Source organism: Urocampus carinirostris, chromosome 4 (assembly GCF_059441175.1).
Source record: "Urocampus carinirostris isolate Australia breed hairy pipefish chromosome 4, RoL_Ucar_1.0, whole genome shotgun sequence".
NCBI classification, from domain to species: Eukaryota; Metazoa; Chordata; class Actinopteri; order Syngnathiformes; family Syngnathidae; genus Urocampus; species Urocampus carinirostris.
The window spans coordinates 161,246-188,869 of record NC_142352.1 but is presented as its reverse complement, the minus strand read 5'-3'; the positions used below and the strand labels follow the sequence as shown (position 1 = coordinate 188,869).

Below are 27,624 nucleotides of genomic sequence, written 5' to 3'. Positions count from 1 at the left end.
AGTCCTTTGTGACTCCTTGTGATTAAGGGTCAAACAAATAAACGACTATTCTTTCCTTCAATGGCTCACGAAATGATTAATTGAATGCCCAAAACTGGTCAAGAACCAGGACACATGGAAAACCAAAGACTAATTACCCTGAGAAACTCCCACTTAAAAACTCTTCACTTACTTCTTTGCCTCTCTTCTCTGTTCAGCTATATCCGATAGTATTGACCATTGGCGATCGGGATTCTTAAAACAAAGATCGATTCATAATAACATAAGGCTGGTCATAGATAGATAGATGGATAGATAGATAGATAGATAGATACTTTGTTCATCCGCTTTGGGAAATTCACATTTCCAGCAGCTTCCCTGAGCTGAGAACAATCGAGAACAATCGAAAATAACACGGGAGCTGCTGGAGTGGCTGCCATTCGTGACGGCGCCGGAAGAAAAGATTCAATTTGAATCATGTACAAACAAACAAACAATTGAATCATGTACAAACAAACAAACTATCAAAATATTCTTTTTTCAATAAGTGGAGTGTTAATAAAATGGGGGGAAAATAATTTCTGATACTGATATAACCAGGTAAAACTAATTTTAAGTTACCTGTCCAAATGAATGTTGTGCCATCTCACCTTTCCCACTCTCTCTCCTGCAGTTGACTTGCTAGATAGCCATCAACTTGAATATGTTTCCTATCTTTGATTCCCGGACTTTTACGAAGCTTTGGATTCAGTGGAACGTAGGCTGCACCGTTTTGAAAGAAAAACCTAATTGCCATTTTTCAGACCAGAATTGGGATTTCATTTTCTGTGCTAACTTTCTTGTTAATACGCCACCATATTGAAATGTTAAACCTATAGAAAACAGCGCCATCTTCTGGCGAGCTCTGTTAGGGTTGCTTTCTGTTGACCATTTTTGACTTTTCAATTCTTCGATCGATAGAAGTACCAACCCACCTATTACTCTTAGCTCATTAAAATAGTGGTCTGGGGAATTTTCAAAATAAAACATCACAATTTAACATTTCGATGATTTTTTTTTTTACTTGTCTTTATAACCAATCAGTCGACCTCGAACATAAATAACATTTGAAAAAAGGAAATAATGAACAATAATAAAGAACATTTGCACAGTATAAAAGATCAAATGTACGCACGTAAAATTAAGTCACACCAAACAAAGGAAACCAAAATAAATTGTGCACACTATAAAAAGGTAAATATTGCACACTAAAACTAATCCACATTATAACATGTCTGCATTGAGTGTCATTGAAAATGTATCAAGGTGCTACTGCGGCATGTTCATCAGTGCAAGAAAGGTATTCAAGTACAAATTTTAATTCAAACCCACCATTCCTGCTAACTTATTAGCACTGCTGCTACTATTATTTCTCTTATTACAACATTTCACCTATTAACTTCAATTAATAAAAAGTGTTATCTCTAATCTATAATGCAGTTTTAGGGTTGGACACTTGTTGTGGATTAACTGTAAGTCAGCTTCGAGGTGACAACAGACATCTGGCAGGAGGTTATGAGACAATGTCGATACGAGAAATCACAAGTTGCTGACTAAGCGAGTCGATTCCGAGAAAAACAATTTACATTTGGAGAAAAACATCACGTCATCTTGTTGAACACAGTATAAATGCCAGCGTCTCTCGGACGGACTTCGAACGTGGACGAATGAACGGATGAAATAAACTGCGTTCCCTCTCTGTCATATTTGTTTCTGCCTATATTTTGGGGCGACGCCCAACAACAACCTCTCCAAAATAAGCCCAACGTAGGGCATGTTTAGCTAGAGTCACAGCATTGGTTATTTCTTGGTGCCTTTGCGAACTTTTTCGTACGGTGTGAAGGTCGAAAATGCCGCTTTTGATGGAGTTTTGTACACCTCCATGTCAACTTGTAGATGCACCTTCTTTTTCTTTTACTTGTAATCCTTTGTGCCGTGATAATCTGTATAAGGTGCTGGTACAAATGACTTGTGTTTCCTCTGGAACTTACGACGCGAAAGCAAATTTTGCAACCGACGTTCTTCCGTTCCACGTCCCCTTCGTCAAAACCAAAATGGGTCCAAACAAGCGATGTGCCGCCCTTTTTCGGCGTAAGCTTCGTTTCCTTCTCGTTTGTTGACTCTGGGACTGTTTACGGAGTCTGCCATGACACTAAATGAGCTCAAAACCGCACTACATCACATCGCGATGTCGATTCAATTTTGGTTCATCGTGCAGCCCTAAGGGAACATGGCTTTATCCTATCGGTGCTTGAATCATTTGGATTTGGTTTAAAGTTTAGGAATTTGATGAAAGAGTTATACATATTTATAGTTGTGTGTCCTAACTTCAAGGTACAACGCCACCAAGCTTACTTCCATCCTCTACGCTCGCGAGACATGGACTCTCACAGCAAAACCGGTCAATAAAATTCAGGCTGTGGAGATGGCATGCTACAAGGAAACTACTCGGCCCATGTGGCAAATCAAACCATCCGAGGGCACGTTAGACCTGACCAAGAACTTGAGTGGTATGGTCACGTCCCAAAATCGTTCCCCGGGGCACAGTTGAGGGGCAGAGAAATGGGCCCACAACATTAAGAAATGGACTGGTGCCAACTTTGCCAGGGACCGCCGACAGCGGAGAAAGTCGTCCAGAGTTGCGTCCTCGTTGGCGACCCAGGCGCTTAAGAGTTCTGACGACTGTGAAATCTCATCCGGATTTATGGCTTCAACTGGACAAATATATTATTGGCCCTGAATATTTGAATCAAATGCAAAGTTTCCATGTATCCACCCAGCGCGCTTTCAAGCAATACATCAAAACCATTGAGCAAATGCACTTTCACTTTATGTGGAGAAAGTGCATTACATGACACGGTCACATGGTCAAAGAAATAGGTGCGATAGATTGGACTGCTTGAATGGAACCCGATAAATAAAGAAGATTCGAACACAGATAGCTGATAAGAATTTCTTCTGCTAATGTATCCCTAACTATATATTTAAAAAGTTTGGAGGAATTGATTTTCTCATTTGATTTTATACTGGAAAACTACCAATTCAATTCTCAAATTGCCGTACTGGAAATGCCTACATAGACAACTTTGTACTGCACTCCATTGCCATCTGGAATAATGGCGATGTATTACATGGTAACAGGTTATTCATTTTGGAGGATTGGTCTGAGAAGAACACATGGTCATTATTACATCTGATATACCCTAACGGTGGAATATGAAGTTGTGAGACTTTTAAAGCAAATCCACCCACATCTGAGTTGAACGAACGGGTGAATGCCATTCCAAAGCAATTCCTCTCTAAAACAACTGAAATCCTCAAATACCACCCAATAAACCTCCTCTTACCTCCACCTCTTATACAGGGGTTGCCAATTCTAGACAGTCATTGTGTAGGCGTAGGATGTGAGGTGCGCATGAATGATGTCAGTTGTAGAGTTGACTTTTAGACTTCAAGGGTGTTTTCAATTCACGGGTGCTGACAATCGTCGCTCTCCCAATCCATTATCCACACGCTACGATTGTACCGATAACCTCATGAGACTGCTTAACAAAATGGAAAATTCCAGGAAAACAAAATCAAAATTTGATGGCACTGCGATGAATAAATGGAGAACTCTGATTCTTGAAACTTGAAAACGATGAAAAATCATGATCCGTCAAAAGGTTTATTCAAAGCACAATTGAAGATCATATCTGCTCAATGTGCGACATTGAAATGAAAACCACTGACAATATGTTCTTGCCATGTGCAATAATCGGAGACTTCTTTCAGAATGTTCGGCTCTGGCTTCCTCCCGTCAACTCCACTTTTTCTACCAACTTGACAAGAAATCAAATCCCGTTTGGACTCATTTGACAGGACAAACAGGGCTGTAGCCTAAGCACAAATGCTTCTTTTGTATCGTTCAACCACATTCGTGCATTGTGAACACTTTGCACTTTTTTCACGATCTTGATTTCTTTTGGTGCACTCAATGCTTGTGCGTTTGAGAGACTACGCCCCCGAAGACAAGGATGACGAAGATGCAATCAATCTGATGTACAGCGACATTGTTCATCCACAAAAATAGATATCCAAATTTTCAACCGGTTTATTGGAATTTCGCCAGTTAATCCTTAAGTTTGATGAACACTCTCAGTGTCCGAGAGATTTATTCAATACTTAAGAATCCCCCTTTGTATTGATTTTTTACTTATTTTTTATTGACTTACCTTTTCTCCGTGCTTCAACAGCACCTTATGTTTTCTTGAAAATGTTAACCTTGTATTGTTGTGTTGAATTCCCATGCCTATTTGTTTTGTCTTTTCAATGTTCAATGAAAAAATATTTCATAAAAAAGCACGTTTTGCAGTCTTTTCCTTAATTCCATGTCGGGAAACATTTGCAAAAACAGAAGGCTGTCATAAGAAGATGTTTCGTTAAATATCAAAACAGTTTAAGTGAGTGCTGTCAGGAACCGGAAGTTGTTGATTTGGAGCTCCGCCCACTGTCTTTCTTCTTCCGGCTCACTCCGAGTTTGCTAATGGCTACGTGGCGTCGCGCTCTAGCCGAGTGGAAAAGCGACACTTAAACTCTGTAAAAGAGTTAACGGTGAGCTTCGAAGGTGGCTAACATGTGCGAGAGAGGGAAAGGACATTTGAAAGAGGAGCTACAAGAAGAGAAGGAGCGGCATCATCGACGACGGGGCGATGTTAGCGTGAGCACGCAGCTACAGATTCTGTTAAATCCAGCTGGTGAGTTCCTTTCGCATTTGAACATTTGTTTTCTCATTTTTTGTTTCTTTATTTTTCACCAAAAATGCCTCCTCGCTATTTCATGTGTTTGAGGAAGCTGCTAGAGGGGCGAATCCTTGTGCGGACAAAATCCAAATGAACCTTGCAGCGTCATCAAATCCAAAAAGATCGCCGGTAGTTATCGGAAGAAACGAACAAATGTCATTTCTTCTTCAAACAGCCGTCCGCATTTCTAAACACAAATCCTATTGTATTAAAAGCCAGATTGGATGACCTCAGTCAGCCTTCAAACGGGCTAAGCTCACCAAGAGTGGACGTGTAATACCACTTTACTCCACAAGAAGGCGCCATCCCCGGACGATTGCGGTCCCATTCGCGTTGAAAAGGTTCACCACACTCACTAAAATGATAGTCGTCGATGAAATCTTTCTCTCGTTTGAATAACCTGACAGCAGAGCTCCTAAATCTTACGAATTTTCCATTGTTGACGACGACGGTTTACAGTCAATTTCCTATGAAAAGTACATCAATAAACCCAGCAGCGTTCACCTTTGTATTTAAATGATTCATTTTGAATAACTCGTCGACTGTTACTGCGTCGGTCATTTTACTCGCTTTCGTATTTTAAAGCGCACTACCGCCATCTGGTGGACACTTGCAGAAACCGCCAGTGAAATGCATTGTTACCAAAGTTTTTGTCCTCATCCCCTAGAAAGAAGAAAGACCCCTTCAAGTTCATCCGAAATTAGAATATAAGTTTAAATCTAAAATCATTTTTGGGACGATGACGTCACACCTTGTGATGTTGCTAAATAGAATGGCATCAATTGCCTTCAAACTCCTCTCCACATGAACTCAGCAGTAAAATGTTAGAATTTGTGCTTTTTTTTTTTTAAATGAAAGATGATTTTGGATGAATGGCTAAAAGGAGCACGTCGTGTATTCTGGTTGCAATTATAAAATGGCAACTATAATCTATCAACCGTATAACCAAAAATACAAAATGGGAACGTAAGCATGTTCTTCAATGAAAAGTTTGTGAGAATATAATCCACGAAAATGTTTTTTTTAGTTTAACTCGAATCGTTGCTGTATCATCCTCCAGGAACAGTTGTATATTTTTTCACGGTACCTTACTTCTTTCTTGAAGTGTTTATGGTTCATACATTTCTGCGCTTTAATTTTTTTTAATGTATTTCAATCCAATCATTTCTTGACTTGTATTTCAGGCGAGCGAATCTTTGAAATTGCTATTCTAATTTTTTGAATGAAACTCAAATAGGAAACAAAATCTCTTTTAACGGTGCTGTAAAAATACCGTGAACTTCCTTTTTCTCGAGTGTTTTCCATTTCGAAAACTCCGGAGAGTTTTTCGGAAGAAAAGTTTTCAACTGGACCAAAATGGGATTCAAAAAACAAAATGGTCAACATTTTGTTTAAAATTGCCTCTGATTTATGTGTTATAGTTTTTTTTTTTTTTTTAGTCTTAAAATCCATTTTAAAGGGCATTTCAAAAAGTCTTGAGTTGAACTTGTCTCAAGCTGTAGAAACCCTCATCGTGGCACGAAGACGCCAGTTTGCAGGTATCGTTGCCGAAGGGCATCGCGGGAAATGTAGTTCTGGGTCAAAAGTAGTACCAAGACGCTCGGATTTGAAGCTTTTAGGTCGGCTTTTCCTCCGTGTTTTGCATTTGGGATATCGTCGTTCAGATAACTTCCCTTTAGTGTTCCGACTCCCGAAGGCTTCCGCTTTCCTTCGGTCCGGGTTTAGCCCCGTCGGCGGTCGGCTAGCCGTCTGGCCCGCCGCGCCCTTTGTTTTGTTCACGGCCGGGTTCGCGGTTGTTACCGTCGCGGTTTTTCGTCGTAGGTTCTCGGATAGCCCGGCCGCTTACCGCGTGCTTTCGGTCTATCGGCCTTTCGAGTTTTCCACCGATCGGTCCAGGGTAGCTCTTTTTAGCGGCCGGCTAGCCTGGCGTTATCACGGCTGCTCGGGAAGTCAAAGACGAGACGGACTCGTCTCCAAAATGCATCATCTCCGAATATGCCAATGACCTACATATAGAAATTGTGCAAAAACCGTACTATTTTCTAACATTTTGTATGTTTTAGAATCGGGCTGTTCTTTCGAGAAAAAGCATTGAAGTCTCAAACGGATTTGACACATTCATGTGTGTCTTGTGTCCCGCAGATGTTTGCGAAGAGAATCTTCTTCCTCGGCAACGGGAGACCAGGTCGCCCGGCGTCGAAAAAGTCGGTTCGGAGCCCGGTAGCGTCATAAAGGAGGACGACGATTTTTTAGGGGTCGTCGTGGTCAAAGAGGAAAAAGAGGATCCGGAGCGTGCCGACTTCAAAAAGGAGGACGATTTAGAGCCTGACCACGTTGAAGAGGAGGGGGACGATTTCTTAGGGGTCGTTGATGTCAAAAAGGAAAAAGAAGATCCGGAGTATGCTTACTTCAAAAAGGAGGACGATTTTTTAGGGGTCGTTGACATCAAAGCCAAAAAAGAGGATTTGGAGCGTGTCGACGTCAAAAAGGAGGACTTAAGAGAGTTTCAGGTGACTGGGGCCTGTTTAACCGCTGAAGAGAACAAGGAGAAGGGGTCTCCGAGCAGAAGCGCCGGGACGACATATGATGACGGCGACCAACAGTCGGAAGGCGATGACGCGAATCACAAATGTTCGCAGTGCGGAAAAATGTTCCCAAACAAGCGTAATCTGAACCGCCATATTATTGTTCACACCGGCGAGAAACCCTTTGCTTGCTCGGTTTGCGGTCTGAAATTTGGCTTGAAAAATAACTTGCAAATCCACGCAAGAACCCACACCGGTGAGAAACCATATTCCTGCACAGTCTGCGGCCTGAAATTCAGTCAAAAAGGAAGTTTGATAAACCACACGAGGACCCACACCGGTGAGAAACCTTTTGTCTGCTCCGTTTGCGGTCAAAAATTCACCGTGAGGGGGAATTTAAAAAAACACTCGAGGACCCACACTGGTGAAAAACCTTTCGCCTGCTCTTTTTGCGATCAAAAATTCGCAGAGAGCGGGAGCTTAAAAAGACACACAAGAATCCACACTGGCGAGAGACCTTTCACCTGCTCAGTTTGCGGTCAAAAATTCACAGATAGCGGGGCTTTGAGAATTCACACAAGAACGCACACCGGTGAAAAACCTTTTGCCTGCTCGGTTTGCGGTCAAAAATTCACGGAGAGCGGGACCTTAAAAAAACACCGAAGGACCCACACTGGTGAGAAACCGTTCACCTGCTCAGTTTGTGGTCAGAAATTCAGCCAAAGCTCACACTTGGATAAGCACAGACGAACCCACCCTGGTGAAAAACCTTTTGTCTCCTCAGTTTGCGTTTAAAAACTTCTTCGAGATTCAGACTTTGTTAAAAAAACTGATAAACATTTTTTTTGTTTGTGGTCAAAGATTCTCTAGTAGGGTAAAAGCTCATGGTAACAGGCGTGCTGGTGAGAATCCATTTTCACATTCTCTTTTAAATGAATATAAAAATGGTACTTCTGCTTGATATTAGCTCAGTTTGCATTTACAGGTAAAAATGTCAGCATTACTAAAAAGACATTTGTAATAGTTTTGAATTTGTTTTCCTGAAACACGTGTGTTGTGCAGCTAGTATGCATTTATTGAAGGTTTATATCAATTATAAACACTATGAATGATAGCAGTAATGATTACAATATTTCCTCCGAATGATCAACTATTGATCTCTCTTCTGAAGTACACGATGTGATTGTGATGAAAGGATTTTTCTTGACTTCATTTGTTGATTTCTTTTGATTTAACGTGTAATCGTTGTTTTAGTGTCAAGTTGTTAAAAGAGGTGTTTTTGATCTTTTCCCATCAGTCCTAGTTTTCGAGTTTCAATCATCTTTTTGTTTCTTGACTTGACTGCAACCTTGTTCCTGAAAAGGGAGGAAAAATAAATTGCCTGCATCACTTTAAGAAGAGTCACATGTGCACAAGTAGTCCCTTTCTATTTATGAGTGAGAATTCTGAAAAGCAACAACAAAAAAACCTGTTGACGACCGTATACATAGGCGGATAAAGGCCAAGCTTATACTGTGGGCACAGTCCTTTAATACTGAGTTTTTGAGTAGAGTCAGGCGATGAGGAACTGGTGTGGGCTCCCCCAGTCGGTTGGTGTGCCCGATCCTAACCATTTTCACGTTTTCTTTCAAAATATGACACATGAAATATTAAATGCGTATACGAATTCTTTTTCGTTTCAAATGGGTTCGGATAAGGCCTTGCATATTTTGCGGCACGAGACTCGATTGTTTTGGGTCTGTTACTCTTAGCAAAATGGGTTCCTGACCCATGCACTTGCGGGTGCTGGTCCCATCACAGCCATATTTTTGGACTGTGGGAGAAAATCTGAGTGCCCGGAGAAAAGCGCAGGGAGAACGTGCAAACTCCACACGTGAAGGTTCGATCTCGTGACCTTAGAACTGCTGCCCCCGATGATATGACATTTTATGCACATTATCATTTAAAAAGATCTATTATTTTCAGCATTTTATCTGATTGAAACGTTTTTATTCGAAGCAACTTTAGGTCAAGCGACTCAGAATCTTTGAAAAATACACACAAAATGTCCAGTGAAAATATTGACTTTCCAGCGCAACAACAAATAAACTCTTCGATACAAGAATAGACTTTACATTTTTCTGTAAAAAACAAAAAAGGAATCCCGAAGGACAATCCCTCAAAACACACAAAAAAACATAGCTATTTACAGATTAACAAGATTTTAAAAAATGTCAATCGACCAATCACAAAATCGTCTTGAAGGAAGCCAGCTCCTGATTGGCGGGAAGCCAATGACACATCACTATTGCATCATCAGGGATCTCGAAGCTTTTTTGTTATGCATTTCGAATAGAGCAACTCAATGTCCTAACTATGCTATTATCAGGTGAATTGTTGAAATATGGGTTAAATAGATTGTTAACCACTCTAAAAATCCCATTCATGAGCCAGCACCGATGAGCTCTTTTCAGAACACGTCTGCGGGGCAGCCGTCGGTCACCCCTGGTGTACGGGGAGTCTTGTTCCGGTCAAGATGGCGTCCTTAATTGCGGTCAAGAAGGACCACAACATCAAATGTATTTTGCCGCGTGCGACAGCCAAAACGTAGTCACGCCCCGAATGCACGTTCGTGTTTTTTTGGGGGGTGCAGCAGGGACCGGGACTTGGACCTGGACTTAGGGTACCGCTCGTACTCTCCGCTGGTGGCGGGCCAAAGCTGGCCCGGACCCGGGCTACCGCACCAGGAACAGAAGGTCTTTATCTGGCTTCTCCGGACGAAAAGGGGCGTCCCGGGACCGGTTTTAGGAAACCTGCAAAGGGGAACAGGCATCAGCGCCAAGCGGTAATCGCGTTTGCTACGTGGCTCCCCTGTCCCTCGCTGTCGAGATCGGCGCTCCCGGCTCCCGTCGTTCAATTCAGAGAGCTAGCGCGTTGAGGCAGTTTGTTTGCAAACACCGCCAGAACACCGTCGTTCACTTACAAGACTTTGGCTCGACTGTTGGCAAAAGTTCCAGTTTTGGGTTCTGCCGGCAAAACCAAAACTTTTAAAAGGACCGGTTCTGTTTAAGAGGGCCAGAAGGGCGGACTCGGTCTCTGAATTAAACGTGGACTCTAACTAACTCTCACTATTAACTTGAATCCAAAAAAGAATTTCTCACTCGAACCAATAACTTCAAATACAAACTCGAACTAGAACCAGAATTAGACCGCTTAAACCATTAACTTGGACTTGAACTTGTAACTGGAACTAGCACCTCAGACTCAGTCTGGAACCTGGGCTTGAACTCGTGACGAAGTAGGACTAGGACTAGAGGGTTGGAATTGAACTTGCACTAGTAACTCAGACTCATACTAGTAGCTAGGACTACAACTCAAACTAGTTACTCAAACTAAGACTAAAACTCGGACCAAACTAGTAAGACGAACTACAAACTTTGACTTGAACTAGAAGTAGTTACTCAGGCTAAACCAGTAACTCAGACTAGAGACTCAGACGAGATCCAGAATTAATATCTTTAACTTGGACTCCAACTCCAACCAGAAATGCAAAATTGAACCATTATCTGTGACTAGAGATTCGGGCTCGAACTCGAACCGGCCACCCAGGCTCAAAAAAGGAACTCCGTTTGGAGACTCGGACTCGAACCGCAACTCGTAAGCGGGACTAGAGACCGGGACCGGCGCTAGAACTCGGACTCACCCCTGGCAAACGTGGTATGTGGCGGTCGAGGTCCGGGCCTTCAACGGGGCGCGGCGGCGGTCCCGACCGTCAAGCTCCGTCTCCCGACACGCCGGCTGGGTCCGCCCCGTCCTCACGGGTCGCGACGGTCGTGGGGGAAAGGAAGCCCTCCGGTTGGACGACCACCTGGAAGGCGGGCCCGTCGGCGCCCTCCAAGTGGCCGATGGCGCCCAACTTTAAATCCACGGCGCCTGAAAGGAAACAACATTTCTTTAGAAATCGACTTTTTATTATTTAGCGTTTTGTATTTTGCGATGGATATTGTTGTGTATCTGACTGTGTATTTTTCGTTCAGTGTGTTTTTAGCGCATTTATTTTGTCTTCTATTTTTGCATTTCTTGATGTACCGGTAGTAGTTATTCCCTTTGTTAGTTATCTTGTGGTGTATTTAGTTATTGATAATGCCAGTTCTTTTAGTTTTAAGAGTCTTTATTGTTCTGTCATCATTAACATGCAACGCTAATGCCATTTTCTTGGTGTATTTGTAGTCTCTTTTCCAACAGATAATTTGACTTTTGTCATTTATTCCGCCTTTTATTATTATCCATATTTCTTTTTTAGAGTATTTACTCGGGGTTTGTGTCGCGTACTTTGTCATCCATTTATTCCAGTGTCGAGTTTGTCATTGTTTTTTCTCTGTCCTTGATTTATTTCAGAGGATTTCTTTGTTATTGTATGTGTTTGTCTCACTGTCGGTCACCCCTCTTGAGGGATATGACCAGGGTAGATGGATAGATGGGTTTCCGTATTTGTTTTGAAAAGTGCTGCGACGATAGGAGAAAAAGCTTTTTTTCAATCCTCGCGTATCGGTGAGGTATCAGAATGCCGACCGTATCGGTAAATACCCAACAAATGCGATCATTGTCTGCCAATTGTTTGGAACCCAACGTTCCCAGCGACCGTAGTTTGCCTAGCCCTGACGTCGTCAGCTATTTCTGTCCATCTTCCAAAAGAGCAAATGATTGTAAGCGTCTTGTTGGAAAGCATTTTGCAGCTGAAATTGCATAAAAAAAGGAAGTCTTTTTCAAGATCGCTCGCTCACCTTCCTTCTGGGCAGCGTCGAATGCTTTTTGCACCACGCAGGAGCACAAAAACGACACTAGGGGGAGCCCCAGGACCTTGTCTCGGAGGACTAAAAGGGAAACATAATAAAGAAACAATAATTGAAAGTGCGGCTAAACAATCGCCGTTCCGAGACAAACCTACCTAAGAATGTCATGCTGCTGCTGAAGAAGGTCCGCTTGCCTGACAGTCCAGAGTCAGGGAAAACTCCTCGCCTGTCAGTCAAAAGACAGATCATTTCAAACAGGTGACCTCACGAAATGGGTTTGGGTCTTTGAGGCACAACCGATGCTCAGAAACAGGTCACGGGAAATCCAAAGTCAGGGAAAAAGGATTCGTTTGAAGCCCCGAAGAACTGCTTCGGGGGTCGCTTCAAAACGCTCAAGAGGAAATGTTCTCACCTGCTCAGGGAAACGAGGTCGCTCTGGGGTTCTGGAGTCGCTCCAAAAGATCTTTTTTGCTCGTTTCTAAAGCTAAAGAGAGAAAGTTGTTTTCCGATTAGAGAGGCAAAAAAAAAACAAAAAAGGATTTCAGCAGTTCCTCTTGTAGCAAAAGGGAGAAGGAGGCCGTGCGCAAAGTCTTCCGTCCAGGAGAAGAATGAGGACGTTTTCGCCCGCAGCGTCGTGAGGAGCGCGGCGACCGCATGACATCATCGGAAAGCCATCTGATTGGCCCGCGCCGGCGAGGGAGCGCGGCTCGCTATTGGTGAGCTCGTCTTTGAGGGCGGGGCGTGTTTCCCCCCCCTTGCCGCATCTGCCGTCAGCGCCTTTCCAGCGAAATGATGTCATTGTTTCTAGCGAAGGCGTGACGTCATCCCTGACATCACGAGGAGCCAATCGGGGACTCGTGTCTTGGTCGAGTTTGGGGGCGGGGCTCGCTTTCCCCTGGCAACGAGGTGGGCAGAGATGATGTCATCGCAATTGGGGGGGGGGGCTTTGTTTGCAGAAAATCATTTCTTTCGCTGCGATTTCCATCGAGTGGGCAGGGGTCTCGCAGCCCAGGGATGACTTCTAATGGAAGTTTAAAGGGACAGTTCGTAATTTATGCCTTGGAGTGGTAGAGGAAAAAAAAGCAAAAACACATAAACCTGCGTCAAAACCGTGGGTACTTGAAAGCGCCAGCGGGTCATTTTTTTGGCGGCGCTGTCGTCTAACGCAAAGGTATACCGCAGCGAAAACAAGATGCCAGACAAACGTGGAGGCGACCCAAGTACTGTGGGGAAAAACAAAAAAGCCATGTTTTTACCAAAATGAACATTGTGTATGTTTGCCTCGTATTCAAATCGACTTTGACTCGCTGGAAGTTTTTTTTTGTACCACTAGGAGGCCCTCAACATACACACCGAGCCTTTAAAATACTTGTCGGTCAAGAAATGTCTTATTATTCTGTCAGGCAGTTTAGTCACTCGAGTCCCCGTAGTTTGTAGTCTTCCTTGTGCTTTGTAGCACTCATTTTGGGTTGCAATGCACAACACAGGGGCTTCTGGTGGTCAAATGTTTCACACGATTCCTTTAAGATGAATGCAGACATGAGGGATTCCTTCATGGGCCGAGGCTGGCTTGGTCACCGCGGTAAACAGAGGCGTTTCTGTTTTTAATAGGGGTGGCCTAAGTGGGTCACTGACCCACATGGCGTGTAACTATCCATGCTAGCGACTACATTCTAGCGAATAGATGCTAAAGACAACGTGCTCACCGGTAGATGCTAACAGCGACATGTCAAGGCAATGCTAACGATAAGTGTTGTGGTAAATACACTTGCATTTGTAGAATTTAGAAAGACTTGCTTACAGTAGTGGGAAAAGGTCGGGTAGACATCCTTGAAGATACTCTTGGCAGACATTAAGTTTCCTTGAAGATAGCGTGCAAGGGACGGGACGCTCTGTACTTGATACGTGATACAGGACCGCCTTTTGGGGTGTACTCAATCGAAGCCTAATCGTCACTACCAGCTTTAAATACATTGTCATGTTCCTAGCTCTGTGAGATCTCCATTGACGCATCAATAAAGTGACATCTCCCTCCACGCGGCTGGCTCCTGTCCATCCTTATCCACATATGAGAAGACTTTTCTCTCGATTATCGAACCTCCAATTTCTCCAACATTTCGACAACATAAGAAGCTAACGACGATACGCTAACGAGTAGACGCCCACGTGCAGCTTTCGTAACAAGAAAGCCGAAGCGGCCCGGTCTTAGCGGACCCTATCCCGCACGTTATTTAAAACCCCTGACTTAGAGCTTCGCTTTTATCCTGAAAAAGAAAAACTTTTAACAGCTGAAATTGGATCGATACATCACTTCAAGTTTGATTGAGCTGCAAAACAAATAGAATACAGTTGATGATTCTTTGCAGAAGCAAAATATATTCTTCACAAAGAAAAATGGGGGCAAGGGCAGGAATCTTTTGCTTCCTTCTTTAAAAAAACAAAACTCGTTTTGCCCCAAAGTCCTAGTTCATTCTTTACAAATGGCGGAACAAAAAATAAATTAGGGTTTGGTCACTGAGTCTTTGTAGTGTGTATTCTGGAGATTGCTTTTTTGCACTTGTTTTTGGATGCAGAAACATCTAGTCGGCAAATCCTACAAAAATGTCACCTCGTGAAAGACAGCAAAAAAAAAAAAAAAAGACGTGAAAATGATGCGTTCTGGTCGCTTTAAGACGCCATAGTTTTTATTCTTCCTTTCGCTTTGTAGCACTTGTTTTTTTTTGGGGGGGTACACAATACAATGGCATCTCGTGGTCAAAAAGTACTCGGTGTCCCTTTTAAAATAAGTATAGACAAAAAGAATCCTGTGATTGGCCATTTTGCCCTTTTTGCTTCTCACTTGACATCGCAGTGCAATAGAATAGAATATACCTTTATTATCGTTACAAAATGGGTTAACATATTGTGACAACGAAATTGGGCAATAGATTCGGGCTGCGACAACTCATCGATGATTTAAAAGCGTTGGCAACTCACGAGATCGATTGGTCGTATCGCGTGATAAATCAGACATCGATGCGAATAAGAGCGCACGCAATTATGTTGCGACGCCGACGGCTGTCGTACCACTTTGGTCCGGCGGAGAGACCGTTTTCATAAAAAAAAGTCTTAAATCTAAAAAAACATTCCTTTATTGAACATTGCATCATTACAAACAAAACTGGCATGAACTTTTCAACTTTGTAGTGTCGGATTGTTTTATCATGAAACACTAGACAATTTTCAAGGGAAGAGAAAATGCTGCACAAGTACAAAGAAAACCAATCCCAAAATGATAATGACTTGTTTAACAAGGGGCAGATTCTTAAGCACATTTGATATCATTTTTGAGGATTTTTATCACATTCAAATATTGAACCCAAAGGGAAAAAAATGGTGGACAAAATCCTGAAAAGTGTGTTTAAGTTGGTATTTTTTTGTTGATTAAAAAAAAAGAAATGTATTGCCCTTTCTTTTATGTTTAGTATGAAAAGTCCAAATTTAATATGATCTTTGGATGAGGTGGCAGGGAAAGACTATCTTCCATATTTGGAAATGTATAGTGTCGTAGGAAGTAGAACATAACTAATGATAAAGGAAGTTTAACCGGGAATTAACTTGAACAAACCGTCTTGGAGCTGACAATAGCCTTTATGTTATTGCAGGAAGTCACAAGCTGTTGTGCCGAGCGAGCCGGGGCGGGCGAATATCACCAATTGTTTTCAACACAGTATAAGAGGCCGATGTGAAAAGACAAACGACAAACTTTCTGGAACAAACGGGAAATCGCAAACGTGTCTCGAATGCAATAAAGAGCGTTCCCTTTTTGTCACATCTCCTCTCTGCGTATATTAAAATAAGTGGCGCCCAACGATGGAGAGGACGTCCTCATGGGTTATAATCTACTTTCTATGACATAAATTTATAGGTATTTTGGTGTAATAACAGTTGGATATCATAGAATATTCTGTTATTTCGTTCACCCATTTTCCGTCCAAAACCTCAATATATAAAAAAAAAAGGAGAAAATTAAAAATGTTCAAGGAATCCGATCCATCGCAAAAATAATCCATCATGAAAATAATTGTCATCTGCGGCCCTACAATTTGTAGGACACGACATTGTAGAATAGTGAGAAGAATCATTTTGAAAAATGGTGTCGCCTCGAACGGCAATGAGCGAGTAGCTCTTGCCAGTGACCTCCACCAAACACGCGGCAATGGTGAATCCGGAGGACTGCAGAAGCCCCCGGGGGGCGCTGTGTTGACACCCGTCCACTTCCAAAGCGCTAGACCGCAAGGTCAACTCGGCAGGCGGGCGGGAAGGGACCGGTTTCATTTGAGGCGAGACAAACCAAAGGCAATGTTTTTTTCCGCGGCAGGCGGGTGGCGTCAGAGAGCTTCCGGCGAGGCCGACTTGCGGTTGCGCGAATGCACCGCTTCCTTCCTGGAGCGAAGGAAATTGCCGAAAGCTTCCTTCTCTGCGCTCTCTTCCGTTTCTGAAACACAAGCGACCTTTCCTCAAGCCGTGACGCACTTCTGACCCCTTTTAACCCCTCTGACCTGTTGAGACACCGTCTGACTTCATGTAAACGGGATTTCCTGAGACCCGTCAGACCCCTTTTGACCCTCGTCTAGCCCTCCTGCTTGACGCCCGTTTGACCTGGTGTGACCCCACCTGACTTAGTATTAGCCCATTTTGACCTAGTGTCAAACTGACTTCCAATAACCCCCTTCTGACCCCCTCAGACTTAAGAGTGAACCCCTGACCTTTTGCCAGTCGGTCTGACCTCCTTTGAACAAACCCCATCCGACTTCGTCTGGCCCAACCTTAACCTAGCGTTGCCCCGTCTGAGCTTTTGAGACCCCGGCTGACCCGTCTGACCTCTCGAGTCCTAGAGTCACCCCCGTCTAACTTCCCGTGACCCATTTTGCTCGTCTCTGACCCCCGTGAGTGGCAAAATCCCCATTTGAGGGTCACGGCAGCAGATCAAAAGGTCCCTTTCTGCGATTTCCGGCACGGCCGATCGAAACGAAGCGACAAAGTCGGGGGACGCCCCTCGGCCCGGCCCACTCACTGGCATGGTCCACGTCGTCCGTGTCGCTGTCGGCCCCCGTTTCGTCGTCCGACGGGCTGGTGCCGCGCGTCATGATGAGGTCACTGGGCCCGCCCACGTCCGCCTTTTCTGAAAAACAAGACGGCGTCGTCAGACTTCCGTGCCGCTGCGCCGGGCCAATCGAAAGGCGGACCGCTTTTTTGCTCCGACCCGGTGGCTCGGTGCCCAAACCTTATTTGGGGGGCAGGGACCGGGACACCCTTCCAAACGGCCATTTACTGGCAAGTGGTTATGTGTCGTTTAGAAACGTAAGAGCTTTTTGAGCAGTCTCTTTGAAGTGAACGACGGAGCCGGCTCCCAACCGACCAGGAGTCGGCCCCCTTCTCGTGATGAGTCGTTCGCAATTGTACGGTTTTCGAGCCGGTTCAGTGAACTGGAGGACAGAAGCCCGCTTGCCACAAGATTGTCACGTGTCGTCGAGGAACGCAACGGCTCTATGAGCGGACTCTTTGAAGTGAATGACTAAGCCCGACCAAGCGGGAGCCATCTTTTGTGAACGCCGCGGCTCTTTGAGCAGACTCTAAAGTGACCGACGGGAGCCGGCTCCTTCGGAGGTGCTTTTTTTCCTCTCGCGATGGCTCATTTTGCATTTTTCATCAGGGATTCTGTGTTGAATTGTGTTTGTATTGTATCGTTTGGATCCGGCCACGTATCCGTTGTCATTTCCTCTCATTCGGGGGAATCTTGTTTAAGGTGAGCTTTTTATCACTTAACACATTTACAAAAGTCAATTCCATTGAAGTTGGGAAAAAGTTTAAAATGTCAGTAAAATTAGAATAGAATGACTTGCAAACCTTTTCTAACCCATATTTAAATGAATACACCACAAAGACAAGATTATCCATGTTCAAACTCATAAACTTTATTTCCATAAGCAAATAATGATAAACTTAGAATTTTATAATTGCAACAAGTGCCAAAGTAGTTGGGAAAGGGGCTTCTTCACCATTGTGTTACATCACCTTTCCTTTTAATAACACTCAATAAACGTTTAGGAAGTGAGGAGACTAGTTGTTGAATCGTTGATAGTGGAATCCTTTCCCATTCTTGCTTTATGTACAGCTTCAGCTGTTCAACAGTCCGGGGTCTCCTTTGTCTTATTCTGCGCTTTATAATGCGCCACACATTTTCAATGGGAGACAGGTCAGGACTGCAGGCAGGCCAGTCAAGCACCCGCACCCTCTTACTACGAAGCCACGCTGTCGTGAGACGTGCAGTGTGTGGCTTGGCATTATCCTGCTGGAAGAAGCAAGGGCGCCCATGGTAAAGATTCTGTTTGGATGGCAACATACTTTGTTCCAAAACCTGAATGTACTTTTCTGCATTAATGGTGCCTTCACAGATGTGCAGGTTACCCATTCCTTGGCCACTCATGCACCCCCATACCATCACAGATGCTGGCTTTTGCACTTTGCGTGCATAACAGTCTGGGTGGTTCTGTTCTTCTTTGGACCGGAGGACACGACGTCCACAATTTCCAAACACAATTTGGAAAACTGACTCATCAGACCACAGAACACTTTTCCACTTTGTATCAGTCCATTTTAGATGGGCTCGGGCCCAGAGAACCCTGCGGCGTTTCTGGATGTTGTTGATGAATGGCTTACGCTTTGCAACATAAAGTTTTAACCCACACTTACGGATATAGCGTCGAACTGTATTGACTGACAGTGGTTTTCCAAAGTGTTCCTGAGCCCATGTGGTGATGTCCTTCACACATTGATGTCGGTTCTTAATGCAGTACCGCTTGAGGGCTCGGAGGTCACGGGCATTCAATAATGGTTTACGGCCATGCCGTTTACGCACAGTGATTTCTCCAGATTCCCTGAACCTTTTCACAATATTATGGACTGTAGATGATGATATCCCTAAATTCCTTGCAATTGTACTTTGAGGAATGTTGTTTTTAAACTGTTCAACAATTTGCTCACGCAGTTGTTCACAAAGAGGTGAACCTCGCCCCATCCTTGCATGTGAATGACTTAGCTTGTTCGGGTCTCCCTTTTTTATACCCAGTAACAACTCTCACCTGTTGCTAATTCATCTGTTCACCTGCAAATAGTTGGTTGATTTCCATTCATCCACTTTCTGAGTAGTTATTGACACCTGTCCCAACTATTTTGGCACGTGTTGCTGTCATCAAATTACAGAGTTGATGATTTTCTCCCAAAACAATAAAGTTTATGAGTGAAGACAATAAATATGTTGTCTTTGCTGTGCATTCATTTAAATATGGGTTGAAAAGAATTTGCAATTTACTTGGATCCATTTTTATTTGCAATTAACACACTTTCCCAACTTCATTGGAATTGAGTTTTGTAAAATGGATGGTTGTTTTTTTAGATTTGGTTGCACTGAAAACATTTTGTCGTGTGTTATTCAAGGATTCCGTCTCGCTCGATTTTCCAGTTGCTTCATTTAAAAAAAAAAAAACTGGTGTGACAAATTAAAAACCATTATCGAGTACAGATATAACGGATTTTTGTCCCTATTAAGTCATTTAGTGCAAAACATTGTCATTATTCTTGGTCAATTTCGATAAGTGAAGCAACGAGCCGAGCCAGAAGAGCTGCTGTGCGTGGCCGCCGCCGCCGTCGGTGAGTTTGTGTAGAAAGGAAAGTGTGAAGCACATTGTTGAGTGCTTTGGGAAGTCTTTACTGACATGAAAAGCGCTATATAAGTGGAGACCGTTTTCATTTCCATTTGTGGAAAAAGAGGCCGGAGTGTGCTAAAGCAGCCCAAGGTAGTCCTCCGGCGAACGCTAAACCGGCTCGGAGGATTCGACGTGGCGGAAAACGGCTTTCCGGTTTCGGGAAGGCGGAGGCGGTGGAAGGGAAGCCCCGCCCCTGCCGGAAAAAGAAGCCCCGTCGCCACACCTGCGACAGGCGCCGGCGTCATGCGGACGGTGCCGAGGTCCCTGCTCAGTTGCTGCAGCTGTTCTTCCCGCTTCCGTCTTTCCGCCTCCATCTGCGACACGAAAAGGGAGCGCGGTGAGTAGGGACCCGATACAGAGGATCGATATCCGGAGGAGGCCGATAACCCCGATTCCTTTTCTGTAAAAGCTTCAAAACGAGTCTCGCAGGAACAAAGATTTTTTTTTGCCAATCAAAAATTCAAAGCTCTCTGAAACTTACAGAAAAATAATTAGAATCGACACAAGTAACTTGAGCGATCTTTCACTTAGACCACGGGTGTCAAAGAGTAGGGCCGCGGGCCGTATCCGGCCCGCGAGAAACGCAAGAAAGAAAAAAAGCTGCCGTTTTAAATACAGCCACTTGATGTCACCCATGCCAGGCACGATTTGAAAAGCAGATGTAGCATTTCTTTCCATCTCAGTTTTTTTCCTCTTTGACCATTTCTCTTTTTCTAGCAATTTATCTTTTTTTCTCCTTTTTCTTTGGTTCTCTCGCTCTCTCCCCCTCTCTAGTTCTCTCCTTTTCTTTCTCTTTTACAATTTCCTTTTCTTCTCTCACGTTCCACTCTTTTTCCCCCCTATCTTTCTCACACTCATCATTTTTCTTTCTTCTCATTCTTAGGATCTTTCTCCCTTATCTCTATCCCTCTTTTCTCTCCCTTTCCATATTTTTTGTCCCTTACCTTCTTTCTCTCCTACTAAGTCTCCCTCTTTCTCTCCCTTTTTGTCCTTCCCTCCTTGGCATACTAGTCCAGTCCCCATGAGATCTTTTTTCCAGTCTGTGCCCCCCCATTTAAAATGACTTGGAGACCCGTGACCAAAGACTAACAATGCAGGAAATACAATTAGGCTTAATAGCAACTACTATAAAGGTACACGAATATCTGTTTTTTAATCTTTTTTTTTTACAAAGAATAAAAATGTCAGTAGAGTCAACATGACTTCAATGAACTTCAAACAAAATGCTTGTGAATTGAAAAACCTGGCCACTCCTGTTCTAGAACCAGATTGACCAACTTGTGTTGTGGTAACAGCTAATCACTTGCACTAAACACACATTTTTGATTGATGAACTCACGTCATGATAAGAGCTAATATATCGGTCCCTACATGAACAAGGTAACGACTATTTCTTGATGGCTTTTCTATCACGGGCACGTCGGGACACGCGAGTCGAGCTGTCACTTTATCCCCTACACGGCATCATCTCGATAGAAGAGCGTTCGACAGCAGTCTGTCGCTGTCTTGTTCCACAGACAGACTGAGGAGATCATTTCTCCCTCATGCCATGAGGCTCTTTAACTCCACCCAGAGTAAAACCCCACATTAAACCCTAACTTCACATTTGCATATTTTTCTTCATTTTTATGACAGCATCTCATTTTAGGAACATTACTTAAATGTTTTTTTATTTCACATGTAATATTGGGTATTTTTCTATTCTATATCTTATTTTATTTTTCAACATGAGGATACTGCTGGAAAGTAGGAAGTTTCTATCTGTATATCTAAAAATTTCGACACGGATATCCGTCCAACTGCCAAATATCAGCCCCTTCCCATCCTCGGTGGAGCTCTGGCGGCCGGTAGGGGGCGGCGACACTCACCAGCTCTCGGCGAAGTCGCTCGTATTCCGGCCGATAATCTCTGAAAGCGCAAAGGGGATCCGTCAGGGACCGTCGGGACGCCGGCACCTCGCCCGCCCCGCCCCTCACCTGTCGTACTCTTGGGCCGCCTCCTCAACTTTGACCAACAGCTCGTCCAATCCGCTGCCCGTCACAGAGGACACGCCCACCACCTGCGCACCAACGGAAAGGATTTCACATATCTATCCCGCCATGCTTTGAGAGTCACGCTGAAAGCGCATTTGCCGATACGATGGAACGATTGGGAAGACTTGCGCGTCAAAAAAAAAAAAAGCGGATTGCCTCACGCGCGTCATTTTCGGCTCCGATTTGAACGCACGCCACAAATGTGTACTTATTCAACGTGTCGATCCCGTTTTCCATCGAGGCCCTCGTAGCTTGCCGTGGACCAAAGCAGTATTGATCAAAAAGGTCGGAGGCTAACGGAAATATTGACAATAATCTTCTGATGATAACAGACGGATTTCATCAAAGATCTTTAAACAATCCAGGAATGCTTTTTGGCGGATTTTTTTTTCCCGTTACCTGCGGGCATTACGGTTCGTTCGATTCGTCGGACTCTCCTGAATGTCACCGAACCCTATTTGCTCCCGGGAGTCGTTAGAGGCGAGCAATAGTGGCCGTTTTGGTTTCGGGGTATCTCGTTTCAGACTGATGGTGATGTCCATTTAGAACGACCGATTTCAGTGACACGGTACACACTAGGGCCGCACGATGAAGCCAAATGGAATCGATATCGCGATGTGACGTAGTGCGACAGGGCAACCGCAAAACATTGGCCTTTTCTTAAAAGGATTTCTTGTTCCGGTTTGTTCATCGAGCGGCAGAGTGTTTGGCCGACAAAATCGTCCCGTTTCCGGGTTTTAACGGCACCGACCGATCCAGGTCAGGCAAAGTTTGCGAGACGCGGTTCTCACTCATAATGAAAGCAAAATGCTATATGAAGTCCCTGTTTAAGTGTTTGATTTGAAAAGGAGTTTTGGAGCATTTCTGCAGTAGTATTTTGTAAAATGTATGTTGTATTTTGGAAGGATATCCGTTTCAGATATTTAGTAGTGCACTTGTAGTATTTTGTAGTTGTATTGTTGTCATATTTATTTGGTATAAGAAGTGTAGTATTTCTGTCGTAATAGTTCTGTAGAAGTAGCGATAGTTCTGTAGTAGTGTTCTCTTATAGTTTGACTGTAGTAGTAGTATATAAATGTTAAAAGGACTGCATTTATATACCACTTTTCAAATCACTTAAGACCTCCAGATACACTTTACAATGTATTTTACACTTTAACCATTCACACACACACACACCATTGTATTTTTTTGAAGCAAAATCTATCATGAGGTCCTTGGTTTAAGGAATAAATGAGATACTTTGTATATTTGTCGTGTTTCTGTAGTGGTAAAAAAAAGGGACAAACTTGCTACCCCAAAAATACAACCCTTTTTTTAGTAGCAGAACTTTATTTAGCATTAAATATATCATTTTAATGTATTGATTCCATTTGTTTGGCGGGCCCGACGAAAAATCCCGGTAGGCCGCGTGTGGCCCCCGCGGGGGCAGCCGTTTGCCCGTCCGTCGCCGCGATAAATGACGGGCCTCGCTTTTGAGATCGGCCCTCGGGTTTTCCCGCCTTACCCTGAGGTTCGCGTAGAACTGTTCCAGGACCAGACTCAAGGACCGGGTCAGGTTGCTGACGTAGGAAGTCTCGTGGTTGAGGGCGTCCTGGAAGGCCTCAAAGTCCGTCATCCACTCCACCGCGAAGCTGGCCTGGATGATGTCCGTCTAGGAGGCAAGAAAAATGGGTGCTTCGCACGGAACGTTTGGGGGGCAGATTGGGGCCTTTTGCCCACGACAGAGCAGCGCTCTCACTTTGTTCATGACCACGATGAAGGGCAGCTTGGTCTTGTACAGGATGCTGAAAGGGAGACGGAGACAAGGAGACAGACAGAATGAGAATAAAAGAAGAAAGCATGAGGAAAAGAGAAAGGTATCAAAGAGAGAACGTGAGAAGTACTCAGTTGCCATGGCGACGTGGGCGCGTCCCCCTACCTGCAGGCGTACAACATGTTGGACATGAAAGTGACGGGACTGACGCAGCGACAGGTGTCCATCACGTAGACCACCACGCACGGGAAGGACGACGCCTACAAAGCGGGCGGAGTCAACAGTGACAATTTTCACGGGCCGGCACGGGGAAGGGGGCGGGGCCACGCACCAGCGCCTCCGTGATGATGCTGCCGGACGCCGACCACGTGAAGACTTCGATCTGGCCCGGCGTGTCCAATAAAACGTGCCTAAAAAAAAGGGACAACGCTCGTTGGCCGGCGCTAGCGGTGGCAGAAAATAGGCCCTTCCCGCTCCGTCGCCTTTGGTTAGCAAACGTTTGGCCCGTAAGGGCCGCCTACACAATCGTCAAGGCCAATTTTTCGATTATCCGGCGCCCTCAAAAGGAAGCGACCCAGCGCCGATCAAAAGAACGCTTTTACTGGCTTGGATGACTATGTTAAAGTGGCTATCTTGCTGCTAGCGCATACTCTGCATTATTATGAGCTGTTCTTATCCATTGTTTTTTTGTGTGTTAATGGGATGCTATAAGCCGACATGAATTCTGCCGTTCTGCTTCCACCATTGGCTACGTCGCACTTGTTTCGAAAAAGGAAAGTGGCTCTGCGGGTGTTTGCCAATAATCCAGTTGAAAAAGTAAGAGTACCGTATGGATAAAAAAGCCAAAAAATGAGCCAAATTTGGACTCGTGTACATTGATGCACCGAAGCAGGGTGCATTCCATTTTTCAATTGTCTGCTCATCTTTTGCTTTACTTATGTTATTGTAAACACGTTTTGCAAGTTTTTCAGAAGATCTGTGCCTGAATTGGTTAAAATGACATTTCAAGTGAGTCATCATTTTGCATTTTATCATTTGTTCATAGCAATGAAAAGTTGATATTTTGAATCGTTTTTTTTTTTGCATTTCCAGGAATTTTGTGTCGCGGTTTGACATGAAATCTGTCGAGCGATTATCAGCAAAGAAATGTAAAATTTGAGGGATATCGTATCGGCATATTGTGGAGTTGATTATTGAGCGCAACACCGAGTAAGAGCAGAGCCGACGGTTCCCTTCCTCTCCGTCGGTCTAGGACGCGACCCGCCTCGGGCCTTCCGATTGGATAAGCGACCGGGGGCGGAGCCACTGAAGCAGGAAGCCCACGCCGCGCCGTCCACAGTCACAGACTGTAAGTAAAGTCGGTGCTCTCGCTGAGAGTTTCCGTATCTGCAAATATTTTATCCATGAGCATTCGCCGTCTTTCCTACTCTCCACTGTTTTGCGACTCCCCTTCGACCGAAACGTCCAGGAAATGTCGTCGACGCGTAAACGCAAACGCCGATTTTCCTACGCATCCGCGAGAACGGACGATTAAGAAACATTTTTTGGGTCAAATTTGAGGGCTAAAATGAAATGGCTATCTTGCTGCTAGGACATACTTTTGTCTTTTTTGAGCTATTCCTAGCTATGATCTTTTTGTGTCGATGAGCGGCTATAAACTGACATGAATTCCGCCTGAACAATGCGCATGCAGCTTTAATACGTCACACAAAAAAGAAGAGTACTGTACAGTATCTAGAAAATGAGCCTAATTTGGACTCGTTTGAATATCGATGCTCCGAAGCAGAGTGCATTCGATCTTAAAGACGGCCGATCTTTTCCTTTTTGTTCGACTGATTTGAATTGGGATTTTTTGGGCGTTTCTATCAGGAGACACGTTTCTAAATCGGTGAAAATAGAAATGTCAATATTTGAGGGTTTATGGACAGCCTCTTGAACATACTGACCTGTGATGGTGCTGTTTCTTCTCCATGAAATGCATCACCTACCACACAAAAACACCTCCTTCCAATTTTTGTTGAAAAAAGGAGCAGCGAAAGGGTCGTCTTTGCTCACCTGATCGAATCGCGTCGCGAACAAATTGAGGGAGGTGACGATGGCGCCGTTGGGCCCCAAAGCGTACTGCTTCATCACTTCCTTGTACTTGACCGTATCGCGGATATCTAAGACAAAATAAGGCAGCGCCACCTCGTGGAATGCCAGAAAAGTGCAACCTTACCGATGTTGGCCGGAAAAGGAAGGTCGTGGACGGCGGGGTCCAGGTTAATCACGTACGGGGGGCTCCCCAGGGCGTGCAGGTGAGCGGTCAGCCTCTAAAAGGGACAAAAACAAAATACATACAGTCATAAACACCGCCCAGAGAATCATGGGCTGCCGTACTGCAGCAGAGCCATTCAAATTAAAAAGAGGAAAAAGTCCAGGTCAACGAGGTACGGGGGTTTTCTCAGGGAGTGCGGATGAGAATTCAGCCTCTGAAGGGGAAAACTATACAGAGAGGCATGAACAACGGCTGCGACCGAACCATTAACATTAGGAAGGGAGAAAAAGAGAGAAAGTCCAGGTTAATGAGGTACTCGGGCTTCCCGGGGCACGCAAATGAGCCCGAGGAGGAAGAAACGTATAGAAAGTCATCAGCAAAGTCCGGAAAATCAGGGGCTGTCCTCGGCCCAACCCGGGAGACAGTGCTGGCTCGCGATATCGGGGAAAAGCCATTAACAACGGAAAGAGAAAGAGTAAGGCAAAAGAGAGAGAGCAACATAGGAAAAGAAGGAGAGGGAGGGAAAGAAAGCAAGAGAAAGAAACAGGGAGCGCGAAAGAGAAAAAGCAAGGAAAAGAGAAAGCAAGTCGAGAGTGATAAAAGAAGAGTGGGGGGGAAATTGTCGAAAGAAAAAAAAAGGAAAGTGTATCTTTTACAATAAATGAGTTTTTTTAACTTAACTAGAAGTCACTCCATTTTACACACTGCCCCTTTATAGGAAATGTAATGACTTGGAATGGTTTTGCTAGTCGTTTTGAAAGGGGCAATAGCAATGTTAAATTCTATTCAAAAATAAAAGAAATATAGGTCGAGAAATGTCCATTTCCTTTGCACCGTGTCATCCCCACTTAAGTCGGCGCGGCATCACTGGCCCTCGCTCGTACCTAGCGTCACAGCGCCACCTAGCGGTCAAAGAATACTCATTGAGGCTTCAAGAAACGTCAGTACTACTACCGCTGGTTTAAAGTGCACATTTTCTCCATACAATATATTTGGAAAGTAGATTGTTTTCATGAAATGATTCGGACGACTCTCTCCAAAGAAGGAAAGTGAGGAGTGCGCCACTCGGCGCTGCTAGCATTAGCCGTTAGCGTGCTAAGGCCGCTTCTCGTCGGTACCTGAACGAAAGTGGTCTTGCCGGATCCGGCCATGCCGAGGACGAGAACACAGACCGCTTTCCTTCCCTCCTTCTCCTCCGTCTTCTCCTCCGCGTCCACCGGAACACTCGCGTCTTCGCTTGAGGCGGCCATTGTAAACGAGCTCAGCGCGTATTCCCTTTCTTCTTTCCGGGTCTTTTTCTTCTTCTACGTGTTTAACACCGTCTTTTGGCTGCGTGACCGCCCCCTACCGTGCTCAATGATGAGACGAGGTCCGTTGGCTCCGACGATTGCGCGTGACGTCACGTTGCCTTCTCCGGTCGAATGAGCGCCATGACGGACGGCTGGAGGCAATTGAGCGCACGGCAGTTAAAAGGCCACTTGTGTTGAAAGAAAGACCAAAAAAGCACCACTGAAGAATAGAACCACCACTTTTTACCACGGTGATTCATTCCTGTGTGGTGAGCCAGCTTCTAGGCCCCTACGATCAAGGCAGAAGGCCAATTGAGGTCCCCAGGATTGTAAGCTATGGGATCTAAGTGTGATTTGTGCCTGTAATGAAACACTTCCACTGAAGTTGCAGATGGCATCTCAGAGTGCAGAGCGTTCAGCGGCACCCGTTGGATTTCTTCTTGGC

The 27,624-nt window shown here is 44.5% G+C and overlaps 2 protein-coding genes and 1 long non-coding RNA gene across 3 annotated transcripts; 1 reads left to right on the top strand and 2 right to left on the bottom strand.

Moving 5' to 3' along the window:
* The first annotated feature begins 4,478 nt into the window (after window positions 1-4,478).
* LOC148366572 (uncharacterized) lies at window positions 4,479-8,728 on the top strand. Its single transcript, XM_088333369.1, has 2 exons — window positions 4,479-4,754; window positions 6,942-8,728. The coding sequence occupies exons 1-2, from the start codon at window positions 4,634-4,636 to the stop codon at window positions 8,117-8,119; spliced, it is 1,299 nt and encodes a 432-aa protein (XP_088189495.1). The 5' UTR covers window positions 4,479-4,633; the 3' UTR covers window positions 8,120-8,728.
* Window positions 8,729-9,291: 563 nt separating this feature from the next.
* On the bottom strand, window positions 9,292-12,723 carry LOC148366571 (uncharacterized). The gene is made up of 5 exons (XR_015850225.1): window positions 12,509-12,723; window positions 12,252-12,322; window positions 12,088-12,177; window positions 11,007-11,236; window positions 9,292-10,116 (listed from the first exon to the last, which is right to left on the bottom strand). It is a non-coding gene; the product is annotated as an uncharacterized LOC148366571 (long non-coding RNA).
* Window positions 12,724-15,209: 2,486 nt separating this feature from the next.
* Window positions 15,210-27,262, bottom strand: gpn1 (GPN-loop GTPase 1). Its single transcript, XM_088333367.1, has 13 exons — window positions 27,009-27,262; window positions 25,852-25,945; window positions 25,689-25,795; window positions 25,580-25,617; window positions 23,965-24,043; window positions 23,799-23,893; window positions 23,619-23,664; window positions 23,385-23,531; window positions 21,821-21,903; window positions 21,713-21,752; window positions 20,068-20,158; window positions 17,153-17,260; window positions 15,210-16,573 (listed from the first exon to the last, which is right to left on the bottom strand). Exons 1-13 carry the CDS (start codon window positions 27,138-27,140, stop codon window positions 16,467-16,469), a joined length of 1,167 nt encoding a protein of 388 aa, XP_088189493.1. The 5' UTR covers window positions 27,141-27,262; the 3' UTR covers window positions 15,210-16,466.
* Window positions 27,263-27,624: the final 362 nt, after the last annotated feature.